The 15,636-nt window shown below is 40.1% G+C and overlaps 1 protein-coding gene across 1 annotated transcript; it reads right to left on the bottom strand.

The window, feature by feature from the left end:
• Positions 1-2,066: 2,066 nt before the first annotated feature.
• On the bottom strand, positions 2,067-14,565 carry nek10 (NIMA-related kinase 10; the record flags this gene model as incomplete). Its single annotated transcript, XM_080425859.1, has 32 exons — positions 2,067-2,126; positions 3,277-3,329; positions 3,902-4,007; positions 4,371-4,481; positions 5,037-5,137; positions 5,232-5,269; positions 5,503-5,551; positions 5,962-6,036; positions 6,152-6,257; positions 6,666-6,879; positions 7,325-7,395; positions 7,878-8,007; positions 8,358-8,433; positions 8,523-8,625; positions 8,818-8,939; positions 9,085-9,130; positions 9,218-9,355; positions 9,576-9,704; positions 9,848-9,950; positions 10,039-10,103; positions 10,193-10,264; positions 10,386-10,447; positions 10,750-10,889; positions 11,655-11,879; positions 12,204-12,290; positions 12,364-12,443; positions 12,887-12,954; positions 13,061-13,139; positions 13,435-13,519; positions 14,085-14,180; positions 14,308-14,447; positions 14,551-14,565. 32 exons carry the CDS (start codon positions 14,563-14,565, stop codon positions 2,067-2,069), a joined length of 3,045 nt encoding a protein of 1,014 aa, XP_080281985.1.
• Positions 14,566-15,636: the final 1,071 nt, after the last annotated feature.

Here is a 15,636-nt window from a genome sequence, read left to right as displayed (position 1 = left end):
GAAGGATTATGTAATGCATTATATGAAATTAAAATAATTAATTTGCAGAGGTACAGTAGGTAACAAATGTCTCAGTAAGCAGGTGTCTTATGGACTGTAACAACTCATGTGCCTACTCAAATCATGTTTACATTTTCCATTTCGCATGGTTAGCTTGGTCCAATAAGTGCTATTATTCTCCTTCATGTCAAGTCAACATTCCACAGATCATTGTATAACAGTTTTCTTTTCTTTTATTTGATGATGATGTTCATGGCATATTCATATATAATATTACTGGATAGATCATATTTCAAATAGTTATTTGGTATATTAAAGCTTTGTTTTATTGTTTTAATTTGACCATTTTGTGTTCTCACAGTTCAGTTGTGCTATTCAATATGTATGTATTTCACCACTCCACAGCTGTTCTCTGAATGTCATGGGGGACATTGCCCCCTGTAGGATATTTGAAAAAATACACTGCCGTTCCTGAAATATTCAAATTAGCCTCTGCGAATACGGCAGCTTGCAGTTCAAGGTGGACTTTATATCAGCATGACAAATGATTACTACTGGGGCAGAAACAAATCCCCGTCAAGTTGTCAGATTTATAAAATTACAACACAGGGTGCTATTGCTTATCTCTGGCTATACTGACCATCTATTTAGATTGAAAGTGCATTAGAAAGCTTCACTTGAGCTGTCCTGAGTCTCCGTTATTAGTCAGCATCATGTCAGTATCATGGTCAGCATCATGTCAGTATCATGTATCATGATCAGTATCATGGTCTTTATCATGGTCAGTATCATGTCAGTATCATGGTCAGTAGTATCATGGTCAGTATCATGGTCAGTATCATGTCAGTATCATGGTCAGTAGTATCATGGTCAGTATCATGTCAGTATCATTTCAGTGTCATGTCAGTATCATGTCAGTATCATACTGGCAATGACATGATACTGACCATGATACTGACATGATATGATGCTTTTTTCTCTCCCTGAGAAGTAGGAAAATAATTACATTATAATAACATACTACCAGTCCAGTTTAATGTAAAATCTGATATTTGGAAATCGATTAAATAAATAAATTATATAAACAATATAATACACAATAAAAGTAAAGCTTACATTTTAGTTGGGTGTAGGGGGGCAGTAATCGACCTGGATATTGCATAGGGGGCACTGGCCCCAAAAATGTTGAGAAACACTGCTGTAATGTATGGCTGGGCTCTCATAGGTTTAGGTTTATAATCACCTTTGTGGGTGATAAACGACAACTTTTCTGACTGCAGCTTGTCCAGGAATCCCCCCCCCCCCCCACATCTGTGCTGAAACTAGCATATTTACAAACTCACAATGATACGCTGTGAATGTTCACCTATTTTTGCCAAATACTCGCCTATTATGACATGCCCAGAATAGGGACGCTATAGGGATCATGTGGTTAAAGAATCCTGAGAATTTCAAAGTGCTAGCTCGGAGAAACCTGCCAAAACACACATAAACCTCACACACAAACAGGGCAGCATACTGAAACACCACAAAGAAAAGAATGTCATCAACCAGATGTATATAAAGGTGTGTGTGTGTGTGTGTGTGTGTGTGTGTGTGTGTGTGTGTGTGTGTGTGTGTGTGTGTGTGTGTGTGTGTGTGTGTGTGTGTGTGTGTGTGTGTGTGTGTGTGTGTGTGTGTGTGTGCGTGCGTGCGTGCGTGCGTGCGTGCGTGCGCGCGCGCACGTGCGTGCGTGCGTGTAAGAGTTCAATGTATGCATGCACATTTGTGAATGCTTGAAGAATGAAGAATCATATGAAGGAGTGTGGTGACAAACACACATGGAGGAACAGCTCATTTCTTTATCCCACAGCCATGGCAAGTCTTGATTATTTCCTGGTCATTCCTAACAAAACAAACATAAGTATTGAAAACGGTGGAGTTAATTTATCTTTATTAATTATGGTTTTAATTAGCATTTAAATTGAAGCTTTTCTTAATTAAAAAAAATGACAGTTTAATAATAAAACAATACACTAAATGTGGATTTGTGATGAACAGAAATAATGCATGTGAACATTCCCAATTCACCTGGTGTATGTAGTTTTATAGTACTCATTCTCTTCCAGCACCTCCTCTATGATTTCCTAAAATTGGAGACAATATACGTGAAAATAATAATTTAAATGGGTGCATGGTTAACATGGAGCTAGAGGTTCAATGGGTTTATATAGTCTGATCTAAGATATAATTATATTGAATAATGCACTTCTGGAGACAGTGACTAACTGTGAATAGAGCAGTTGGAGTCCAGGGAAGACTGAGGACAACCAGGAGAGACTGGTGGCAGCAGGATAGACTGCACTAGGAGAGGCGGGCTAGTAACCCTATACCTCTAGTTTCCCCAGAGGAGACACCCAAATCACACTACAAAAAGGAAACAACAGCCCGAAGGCCCTCTGAGAGGCGGGATGGAAGAAGGGCCTACAAGGACGGACCAAACGGTAACGAATGCAAGGACATCGGCAAAAGAAAAGATCCTCAGGAAGTGTGGGTGCAGCTGGGAAAATTTGAGACAAAACAACTTTGAGGGGACTTGAAAACGAGAATTAGATCGAGGAGATGACCTGGCAAGCAGAAGGCATGACCAAGTGCTCAAGAAGCTGGCAGAGGTGCTGGAGAAAAGTTACCAGGAGGCGAATAACCAGATAAGGGGTGGTCCCCAGCTGATGACCCTGCAGCAAAACTTTTTTGGTATGCGGTCAGGTTTAGGCCTGGCTCAGGGAAGAGGACGCCCCTGCCATGTGTAGTCCACCATGGGCACAGTTGGAGGTGCGACAGGCAAAAGGCCTAGCAGGAAGACCATGGGGCGGCAGTGGCTCAGGGGTAGAGTGGCCGGTAGAGTGGCTGGATGGGAACTGTGAGGTTCCAAGTTCGATCCCCGGCTCCCCCAGAGTTAGTGTCGAAGTGTCCTTGAGCAAGGCCCCTAATTACTCCCGATGAGCAGGTTGGTGCCTTGGATGGTTTCCTCCGCCATCGGTGTATGAATGTGTGCGTGAATGGGTGACTGTAATGCACAATCTATGTAAAGCGCTTTGGATAAAGGCGCTATATAAATGCACCATTTACCATCCCTCTGTATGACTTTTAAAAAATCAAGCACCGTAAAAACTGTCTGGGGTGCACACAAAAGCCAAAGTACATGTTAAAATTACACCAGAAGTGTGACCCTTTAAATCTAAATAGGTTTGCTTTATAATGTATATACCATATGGACCATGTCCATGAGAGACTGACCTGTAGCTGCTCGAAGGTGATGCCATCCTTAAGATTCCCAACACCTGTAATATCTGTGTGAGGAACAAAATTATTAACTTTTAATAGGGCTGAAATAGTTAATCGAACTAATCAATTTAATTGATGATAAAAAATAAGTGATTATATTTTATAAAATAATTTATTCATAATCTATCCGTGGGTTATTTTACAGACTTGGTAGTGTAGGGGTCTTTCTTTTGTTTTGTTATCTGTTTGATTATGTGTTTCTTAAGTTAAGTTATTCTGTAGCTAAGATCTTTGTATTTCTGTTTGGTACAGGTAAGCATTGGATTTCGTTGAGTAGGATTTTATGTACAGGGGCCCACCCTGAGGTAATTTACCCATGTTTTCGACTTCATAAATAAATGACTGTATTTTGGATTTTAAACTGGTGTTAGCTGGCTGTGTTGACTGGAAAGGAGGGAGTCTGTACTTTTGTGTTGCGCCTGGTGAACCCTAGGCCAGGTCGTAACAATATATACACAAAAAGATTTGCGCTTTTCAATTAATCAAATTATTGCTAAGACGATAATCGATAGTAGTTCTACATTGATACCTTGTTGTGCTCCAGAGTGTGTGGTTATAGCCATGGTAACAACTCTACCTGAACTGTCAACAGTGTGGTGGTCACCAGAGAATGACTGGATCAGAGGCCACCAGTCTGAGCCCCCTGAGCCTAACTCCACCAGCTCTGCAGAGCCCTGGACAAGCTGCCAGGAAAAGGAGATGAGATCTACAACGCCAACCCAAGCACAAGCTAAGCACTGAACAGTGAGAAAACAACACCTGCCAAATGAGCTCATATATTTTGTCTGATGTACATATCACATCATATGTGATGTGATATTGTATATGTACACATGTGATGTACATATCACATATATACACATCACATATCGATATGTATAGATATACTTCTAGAAATACTTGGGCAGGTCGGGTGTTTGTTTGTTTGTTAGTCTTCAAGATCTGTTTACGTTTGTAGAAATTGAGTATGACAGATTCTAGCTTCTCAGATGTCAATAAATTGTCTTTTCTCACCGGGGAAATTGAGAATTGTCTGCTATACGGACCTTGTTGAGCTCCACTTTCAAATTGAAGGGACTGCTTCCATAGTGGAACAATGACTTTTTGAATCTTTCAATCACCCGTCGTTTGATGTTGTGTTGAGGAGTTGGAGGAAGCTAGAAATGAAACAAATATGATGAAGGTCAAGGTAGGGGCAAACTGATTTGGAATAATACAATGGTTCTGTCTAGCAAAAAGGTCTATACATTACATTACAGGACATTACAAGAGGATGTTTTCAGACAAATTACCAAGCATTTTGGAAATGTTTTGACAGAACCCTAAAGGTGAACATACCTTGACTTGATTCCACACTTGAAACCAAAAACATGATTTTGTATCCCTATCAGGCCTGCTGTAATGTAGCCTAACTTTTTGCACACAATTCTGTCTTTCTCTTAATGTATCTGGAGGAACCTTGGTTACTGTCTGGGCACTGCCAAACTGCTTGGATGTGAGGATGAACAGAGCTGTAGACTTGACACTTGAAACTTGGACTTCGAGATGAATTTAAGTCACGAAAATGGGACTTGCACCTAAAGACGACTCTCTACTTATAAAGAGATTCGTAAGCATTCACTCCAAATAAAAACCTGAAAAGTTGCATACATTTCTCTAACATCAGCAATAAAACTAACTTTTTTTTAAATGAATCCTATAAGGACTGTCACCTGAGTAATGTATAGGATTTTATGCAGTTGGACCAAGAGTCGCTGAATGGGGTCTTCAATCTGACGAAGCATCTTGTGTGAAACAGAGATTCCTGCTGACACTGGGACACCAGTCAAATCTCATTAGAAGAGCTGCTGCTGCATAGTTTCACAATTGAGTGACAAAACAGATTCAGAATCAGTTTCAAAGTGTACCTGGTCTAGGTTTAGTGTTGGGAGCAGCATAATCACCCCTGAGAAAAAAGACAATTGGTTATATGTAAATAATACATTGGTTATAAGCAGCAGAAAACTTCATGGTGGCAGTACACTTTAGAAACAAAGAAACGAAGAAAAAAAATGAATATCACAGTAAATTAAAGAATTGTGCAAATGTACTGTATTCACATTTTTGCCATATTTGTTCCAAACTTCAAATGCATCTACCTTGCCTGGTTAAGGGGAACTTTATTTTAAAAATACTTACTCAGTTAGACTTTGGTCCGGTGTAACAGATGGACAGGGTTTTGCTGATCCTTGAACAGTCAAACACAGAATTAACCATTTAAGTCCTATATACCTTGTTATAATATGACAAATGGCGAAAATAGACAATCTACTGTACAAGCTCACAACATGTTGCATAGAGACACGATGTGAGCTTGTAGATATGCAATTTTTTATTAAATACATTTATAAACTTTGCCCAAAATATATATGCCAGGGTTAATGTGGTTATATTAAAGACGGCAGACAAATACTATCTCTTTCGAAACACAAAAATGCTATATTTAGATCTTAATAATTTAGTAATTTAATGTAACATTAACTCAGCACCAATAGAAATTCATTTTTCAAACAAATCAAATCATCAGCTGGTATCTGTTGTTTAGCTACCAGGCAAAAAATATCATTAAAGGGGTGTGTGTATTCACAAATAACTCACTGTCATGTTTCCTCAGAGAAGCAGCAGCATTATCTTTGATATTAGGTGAGCCAGTATCGTCATCCGATGCATCATCTAGTAGAAAACATGAACCCTATGAAATCATTTTCCATGAAAATGTTTCACAACCCCATGTGTTTGAGACACCGGTGCTTGTTGAGACCTGATGTACAGTGTGTGGCAGATTCACCTTGACTTAGACTTAGCTCACTGTGGTTGGAGCTGCAGGCTGAAGATGGGAGTGGTGGCAGGGATTCGGGCTGCATTGTGGACTTCTCTTGGTCTTGAAGAACCTGCTGTCGAAATAGATTTAGTTACAACTTACAAGTATAGTATCAGTGTGCAAATTAAAGCAAACACAAAGTGTGTGCAGGTGAAGTTAAAACAGCAATCCATAACTTTTTTGTGTGTGAATAAAACATTATTATGACCAATCTGTATGGTAGTGTATGTTAATAAAATATAACTGCAGTGGTTGTATTTGGTCTCTCTGCTCTTCTACTAAGATTTAGATCCAGTCGGGTAGGAGTACTACTGGTTGACAATTAAGTGGTACTGCCTGAAGGTCAAAATTCAGTTTCTAACCCTGAACATTAAATTACTGTAACGGATTACAGTTTAAGAATAAAGACATCATGCAGCAGGCATACACAATTCATTATTAAACCTCTGGAATGCCCGTTCAACATTTCTACAAGTATTACCTCAGACACGCTTGAATCCCCTGAGATGCAGCTGGTCCCATATTTATGTCTCTCCAGGAAGTACTTCTGCGCTCGCTTCCTGTCTCTCTCCGCTCTTTTCTCCAGTGCATGATGGGAAGTGTAGAGGCCATCCATCAACCTCATCATGATGTCAGCCATCCTGGAGCTCACCGCCACAATGTCTGGCCGCAAGTCTGCATCTGGATTCAAGCACCTGAGAAGATATCCCATAAAACACAGAGAATGACAGAGAACCAGCAGACTGACATGCTCTTTGGTGCTGCAAATTGAAAACAAAGACCCTGCCAAAGATATACATTTTTTAAATGTTCTCTTTATTATACGTATACTATATAATGTATACTACAATGGAAAAACGTCACTAGCTCTTGGTAATACTTTTCCTTGGTTCAATATTTATAAAACCCGCACAGACAGAATTTATCACTTTCACTTTCAAAATATAAAAAAAATAGCAGATCTACAAGCTTGTATCGCATTGTGATGTGTTGTGAGCTCGTACATCATCTATTTTATGTGCTCACCCAGGCTTTACAGAGCCAAAGGAAAGTCTTTTGAAATAGAGTGCATTTAGTCAATGTCAGCGCAACTCTTGTCTGACTTGACTTAAAGCTTTGATTTGAGTGCAACAGTCTCACCATTGAATCATATCTGTGACTCTCTCTGAGAATGTCCCTTCTGCAACCGGTTCATAAACAGCCTCCACGATCTGCCAGTACACGACAAAAGGCACAGTCACTATGGAGATCAACATCTGACAACATCTGACAACAGGAATTCAAAGTGTGTGTGTGTGTGTGTGTGTGTGTGTGTGTGTGTGTGTGTGTGTGTGTGTGTGTGTGTGTGTGTGTGTGTGTGTGTGTGTGTGTGTGTGTGTGTGTGTGTGTGTGTGTGTGTGTTTTACTGTGCACACATTTTACTGTGCACACATGCGCAGTAAAATTTAACTCTGATAGTGTACAAATGTCCATTCGGTTACTGTACACTTTCAGTAGTCTTTGGTTGTACACTCGCAGTGTTACAAATGGATAAATGAACTCTGTAGATTCTACTGTGCGTGCGTGCGTGCGTGCGTGCGTGCGTGCGTGCGTGCGTGCGTGCGTGCGTGCGTGCGTGCGTGCGTGCGTGCGTGCGTGCGTGCGTGCGTGCGTGCGTGCGTGCGTGCGTGCGTGCGTGCGTGCGTGACAGAACCTTGGTAGCAAGGGACAGCATGTTGTTACTGTAGAATGGGGGCTGTAATGTTGCCATCTGGTAGAGGATACAGCCTGCAGCCCAAATGTCAGCCTTCTCTCCATACGGCTCACTCTTCACCACCTCTGGACTAACACACATGTGTAATGTTATGTACATGTGGTATGTATGTATGTGAACGTGCACACACTCATAAATGCCCACGCACATTTATACAATTATGAGTATACACACACACACACACACACACACACACACACACACACACACACACACACACACACACACACACACACACACACACACACACAAACACACACACTTACACATTCATTTCACTTAAATATATAAAAGTTTGTATTTTTTTTGCTGTTAGGAATGATTCAAAGGATCCAACAGATGAACAGGTCTGCTACTGTATAAATGCCTTAACTTAGATACAATTTGAGATACCCTAAAATGTTCAAATGTCAATCTCACCAGGAGTAAAGGATGGTGCCAACCACAGATGTTAGCTTGCTGTTCTCCTGTTTCTGCTTGGCAAGCCCAAAGTCAGCTGGAAATGCATGAAAGGCACGGGTTACACAATCTAATTTGAGTAGGACAAGGAGAGGGAAAAAAAGAAGTGCATAACACTTGACTCACTGATGGTGACTTTGTCCTTCTCTCCCAGCATGACGTTGTTGGGGGTGAGGTCACGGTGGACAATCCTCTTCTCCTTGTGCAGGTACCTCAATGCCAGACACATCTGAGAAGGTTCAGAGAGACATTATATAGACGAGGGCTTTGGCTGGATTAAATTCTCCAGCCAAAAGGTCTCTTCATTTACATTTCCGGTGTCACACTGCAATGTTGACATAAATTCCAATAAACCAAGCATCAAGCAACACACTGCACCCTTGAAAGACTGGAGACAAAGTGGGCTGTATATTATTATTACCTGAATAAATATGTTCCAAATTCTCTCTTCAGTGAACTTCTTCTGTTTCTCTTTTAAAGAGCTGAACTGGTCGGCCAGTGTCACTCCTTCAATCAGTTCCATAACAATGTACAACCTGTCACCTAAGGAAAAGACGGTTTGCAGCTTTGTCAAGACAACAGAACGTATGTTCTATTCCAGTCAAGAATCACCTGCCATAAGTGTGTTACCCATGCTGCAAAAGTAATGAAAACGCTTATATTGGGACAAATACATATTTATCCTTACCTTCCACAAATGTCCTGTAATACTTTACAATATTTGGATGTGTCATCTGCAGAAAGAAAACAAAGCATGAATCTAAGTTTTTAATTTAAAGTAGAAAATATATATATTTTTCAAATAGAACATAGGTATACACCTGTTCTTTGACAATGGTGAGCTCAGAGACTATCTTCTCCACATTGTTGTCTCTGGACTTCTTGTCTTTGCCAAAGGCAGGGTTGTGGAGGTTGACCTCCTTAAGAGCTAGGAGGTTTTGGCAACTCTGCTTACGAACCTGTTAGGATCACCAAAGGTGACAAGGTACAAGAATAGAAAAAACAACAGCCATATAAATTATATGTGTACGAATTAAATGAAAAAACTATTTAGGAGAATCCTTTAAATCATCATTAAGAATCAGTTCTAATAATTTTTGACTAATGTCCTTAAGGGCTGTTCCAGGATCTAAACCAACATGACTGCAGCTGCTATTACTTTGAAAAGTTGCAGTGTACCTTGAAAACGCTTCCAAAAGCACCAGTGCCCAAGTGGTCCAGTATGGAGTAACCATTGATAACCCTGAGAGGAGGACGGTTTTGGTCTACGGCCTTAATGTTGTCTCTCAAACTGTCTATCTCTTCGTCCTGCAGTATTACACACATAGCGTACCCTCAGTTTGTATAGTGATATCATAGGATAGAAATGGTGTTCCAGCCGAGTACCATAGCAGCTAAAGCAGCTATGGGAGTTGTTTTAAATACTCTTTAAAGGAAGATGGTTTTCTTACACTGTACAGTGAGACTTTATTTTGCAGTTCTTCATAGGCAGTGAGGTCTCGCACATAATGTCCAACATCAATAAACAACTCGAACAGATCCGTGGGAAAGAGCCTGCAATGGAAAACAGAAGATTCCAGGACAAAATTGAAGTGCATTTATAGCACATTAACTCAGAGAGCCAGTAAATTTATAACGGCACCTTTTAAACAGATGTCTGTTTCTTTCCACACTGAAGAGAAATCGAAGGGTCCGGAATGCATAGCACTGGTGGTGTCAGAAAAGGATAACCTCCATTACTTTGGTTCTGTAGATAAATTGTTATATGAAAATAATACATATGCAGTACACTTTACCTGTAAAGATGTTACTTTTGCTCCATGGCTTTGTGGTAGAATCAATTTTGCAACTATATGGATTCCGTTCTCCTGTAAAAAAACATACTGTATGTTGATTCATCAGAGAAAGGTCATCATAGATATAAAGTTGGATCATTCACATCACATCTATCCTCAAGGCTGTGTTAAAGCTGTGGAGAGGTTTCCTCACCTGCACCACATGGTGAGCAGCAGTGTCATCCAGCACAAGCTCAGTCAGAGCCGTGCAGCATGCTGTACTTTCAGAATTAATATGTTATCATTTTCAAACAATATGTGCAAAATGTAACCGTATAGTAGCTAGAGTCTCCTTTAAGATCTTTGGAATACAATAGGACCACCAATGATGGTTGATTACCTGCCATATTGGCTGGTTAAACCACAGCAACCAGCTGCTGACCTTTGTGTAATTTTCCATTCTGTGCCATCTATCACAGACCATAACCTTGAGTGGTAAGCAGTAGAACACTGCAGACCCTTTAGCATAACGTTAGTCAAGACAAATTATTTTAATATAAAGTATAGTAATCCTGTACCTGACTTCATGGCCATGGTGTTGTCCATGTTCTCCTGAGGACTGAGCTCATCTCTGATGTGCTCCTTCTGGATGCGACCTGCTGCATTGGCACTAGCAAGGGTCTCAATGGAGGAGCGGTCACTGACATACTGCCTGTCACTGGAACAGTTAACAGAGAACTGGGTACAAACTAGAAACTACATATTCCAGGTAGATAAAGTGTCACATGACTAACAATAATATTTCCTGATACAGTGCTTTATATTTGGTTGCACACCATGTTGTTCACTGAAAATAACAGATCTACAGATCTCAGAGCTCTTGAGTGCTTGTAGATTGGTTCATTGCGGTGCATGACTGTTGCTACTGAGAGTCTCCCATAGCCGTCTCAAGCACCATAAGGATTGACATTCTCACAATGACACTGGGCGCGCAACCTTCAGGGATAATGTCTGGGAAAGCCTTTAGATGTAGCTAGCAACTTGGAATAACGAATTACTCCAAGGCCGAAGGCAAGGGGAGAGATAATTGTTTCGCCCCTGTCGGACTTTCTGGGGCTAATCTACTAAACCACTAGACCGATCAATGCCAAATTTCTTGTACATGCTGCAATAGGCCAAAGAAGTACCCCAGACATTTGTTTTCACATATTTTGGATACATTTTGAAATTGTGTTATAATGGAAGTCAACAGCAGCCGGATTGGGCTGAAACCATGCCCATATGAAGTCATACGTCATAGATACATCAAGACAAAGATGACTGACGTCATAGACTTGAATATGGATATGGAGTTTCATCCAGATTGGTGGAGAAATGCATTCCACTGAGTGCACCTTTCTAGTTTTGTCTTTTTACAGCGCCTTTTTAAAGCGGTCTATGTATTAGTCTGTCTGGGGCTAATCTCATTGTTAAATATATCAACCTGTTGAGCAGTCGTAGCAGCTGCTGCACACCTCCCCATGTCCGTATCTCTGTCCTGGTGTCTGGTTCCTCAGACAGTTGGACCAGGACCCAGGCCACACTCCACAGCAGCTTCAGGTGCTGTCCATGTAGCAGGCTCAGTAGCACTGGAACGCCCTCCAACTCCCTCACATGCTCTCGGACCTGACGCACCGGTGACAGGAGTCTCAACAGCTCCGCGCTTACTCTGGAAAGGACATCAGATTCATGCACATATAAATGTGCATCGTACAACAGTGATGTGGTTTAAGCCTAATGGTGAGACTGTGTTTTTAGGCAGGACAAAGAACCGTCAGTATAAGAATGTAAACTAAATGCCTGTAGAGGTATGAATTGACATTACTGTATTTCCTTGATAATGTTGTGGCATGATAAAGGACAGAGGACAGACTTATTTACGTATATGAATATGGTAACAACATAAATACATATGTTTTATTAAACAAATTAGAAATATACAAATGTATTAATTGTACTTATCTGGAATGTCAATGTACAATTGGTTACTGACCTTTTTGATAACAAGTCATATTCTTGTAGTATTACAAGAAGGTTTTCCACTATTGGCAGCTCTCCAATCCTCTCCTTGTATTGTGGGCTATAAGAAACACATGGTTTGTCACTGATCAATGCATAAATGCAACTGATACACAACCAAATATAGCATATACCTTTCAGCCAGTGTGGTGAGTGCCAGGAGAGCTCCCAGCAAGACACTGCTATCTTTTGTTGATAGGAGCTTCACCAGGGTCTTTGACAAGAAAGAAAAAACATGATGTTTTTCACTGGTGGTATACAAACAGTACAATGTACAGCAGGTGCTAAATACAATAAATGGACGGGAGTTTGTATTTTTGAAATGGGTGTGGATACATCTGTACAACATACAGCAGGCCAGCAGGACTATACAACCTCACATACTGTTGTGACAGGGAGGAGACACACAATATAGCATGTTTGCAGCTATAGAGGGCAGAGTAATAAGTAACCAATTGTGTCCATCCAGTGTGCTGAGAATTAGTTTTATAATAATAATAATAATAATAATAATAATAATAATAATAATAAAGATGTAGGCCAATGTTTTGGTTTCATCAAGGGAGTTGCAACCAAAACATTGGTCTACATCTTTGGGATGAGCACAGACTCCTCTGAATCTATAGAGTTAGGAACCTTGCAGCGCAAGCCACTAACCCTATGAGCTCCACTCTCAATGACCCAGGCCCGTTGATCTTCCATTGTAGACAGCTTCTGAAACATGCCTGTCAAGTAATTTGTAGACCAAATAGTGATTAATTGGTTCATGGTAATATAACATAATATGGTGTTCAGTGCTTGAACTGTCAGTTATTATGGAAGACTACTTACAGGTCATTGTGTCCAGCTTCTGCATGGCAAATGGCTGTTCCCCACATTCTAGATATGTAGCAGTCACAGAATCCATGTACTAAACATAAATAGAGAGGGTGTAAAGATAATTGAGAGCGGCAGATACGTCTAATAGAGGAAATGCACCCTTTATGTAGCAACTTAAATAAACATTTACCGTGGCAAGTAAATGGACTCCTTGCACCTCATGGAAATGTATCTGAAATGGGAAGATACCATGAATTTAGTAAAACAAATACATTATACTACTCAACAAGGGAATGGAAATTCTTCATAATAGAAAAACTATAAATAAAATAATAAAATAATAATTATTTTATTAATAATATATATATATATATATATGTAATAACCTGATAAAGGGGATCTCTGATCAACAATCGCAGGCAGATCAGCGCTCTAAGGACATGCTCTGGTGGTGCATGGTCAATCCATTCACTGGAGAGGAAGGAAATAAAAGTCTATAACACGGTAATGAAAAGCATGAGCAGCGTAATCAAACTTAATTTGTAATCCTTTGCATCACAATACTTTGTTCGCTTGAAAATCTGTTATTGAATGCAAGCGACACCATCGTGTGATGGAATTTGACTTGTAAGTGTGGTAGGATATATGGCACAGCCTCAATCCCAGAAGCCTAATATCCCCCTTGGCAAGGGGCAATGCCCTTTGTATGAGTGTTAGATGTTTGGTTTCCCATGCGGGTTCAAATACAGGTTCATGGACCCGCCAAGTTTGATATGCATTTGACCCCCATCTGAAAATATTCCCATACAAGATTTGTGTTGTTAAAATGTTTCAAAAGCATTCCAGATTTTCACATTTTCAAATAGCCAATGTAGATAGGGGGAAAGCGTTTAAACTGATTTTGATGCCATATTAACACATTTTGCTGGGGACCCCCTGGAACCCCCTCAATGACCCCTGGGGTTCCCCATACCCCACTTTGAGAACCACTGGCCTATAGTGAAATGCTGATAGTTATCCAAATTTAACGACCTACCTGCACAGTCTGTTCTTGACCAATGAGGTGAGGAGGCCAGTAAAGAGTTTGTGCAGCGGGTGGCTGCTGAAATGTCTTTGGTTTCTGTATGCTGTACTGTAAGTGGGAAACAGTTATAAATATCTCTGGCAAGTCTGATGACAAATCATAGCCTGTGTCACTGTGTGTATGTGACTTGCACAGTGTGTATGATTCTTGTTGAAAGTTCACAGGAAACGCATACCAGAATTTTTCAAGTTCAGAAGCTTCGCTGGCTGTGTTACTCTCAGTCTTACTCGTGCTGACATCATGATGATGATGATGATGTGAACCATGAGATTTGGTTCCACTGCTCCGTGCCTTATTGTGACTATGTGCTGCCAGCTGGGATGTAAGGAGAGACTCATCATAATAAACACAGAGTTGTTGAAATAGGAGCTGTTTTGTATCTTTGTGGGTTCCACCAGAAACACTTATTAGACTATACCTTGCTGTGGTTCATGTCGTGTCTGGGGCCAGTTTTAGCAAGCAAAGACAGAAGTCTCCTGAGATCATGTGATGCCCTGTAAAATATGCTTGGTAAAGGTTTGATTTCAAATTCAGGTAAAGTAACGGCATATGAGACATTGGGGCTATAGTCTATCCAAAATAAGAATACATGTTTGTAGCTTACTTGTTTTCAGTTCCTTTGGGTTTTAGGGACGGCTTTTCTCCTCCTCTCACCTTTTTAACCTGGCTGGACATTTTCAAAAGTCCCCTTTGCTTCCATGGGTGTCCTGTAAAGCTTAAGACATAATGGTACATCATAACATTATATAGAGTACAAATCCTAATGAGGAAACAGGAACCCTGAGGGTTAACTTATATGTTATGTGCATTTACTCAAGTACTGTACTTAAGTACAATTTTGAGGTATTTTTTACTTTACTGGAGTATTTCAAATTTTCACTAATTTTACTTCTACTCCACTACATCTCAGAGGCAAATATTGTACTTTTACTCCACTACAATTATTTGAAAACTTTAGTTACTACTTTGGAGATTTTTATTATTATTTCAAAAACATACATTATGGGCCCTGTATACATTTTGGCCACTTGAAAATAGCCGATCTACAAGCTCACAATGCTTCGCAATGCGATGCATTGTGAGCTTGTAGATCTGCTATTTCAAAAGATTTTGTACATTTTATACATTTGAAAACTTGTGAAACGGGACATTCTGCATAATGGGTATTTCTACTTTTGGAAAGTACATTTTGATACCAATACTTTTGTACTTTTACTCAAGTAAATTTTTAATTACGGACTTTTACTTGTAACAGAGTATTTCTACACTACAGTATTGATACTTTTACTTGAGTGAAAAATGTTTTTCCACCACTGGCCTATATGCCCACAGTTGAGATGAGTGGGGCTGTTTTCACAGGTGAGCTGCAGTTGAAAAGATGAACATAAGACGACAGTGACAAGCAAGTCTTACCCTTCAGCACAGCACAGCAAACTAGAACAATGACAATCCAATCGTTTTTGTTTCATTAAGTCGTGTTACATCGTGGATCTCCTTGACCAAA

This window comes from Gymnoscopelus braueri (assembly GCF_963280865.1).
Source record: "Gymnoscopelus braueri genome assembly, chromosome: 4".
Taxonomy (NCBI): Eukaryota; Metazoa; Chordata; class Actinopteri; order Myctophiformes; family Myctophidae; genus Gymnoscopelus; species Gymnoscopelus braueri.
Note: the sequence above shows the minus strand (reverse complement) of the source record. Positions and strands in the feature narration are given on the sequence as shown.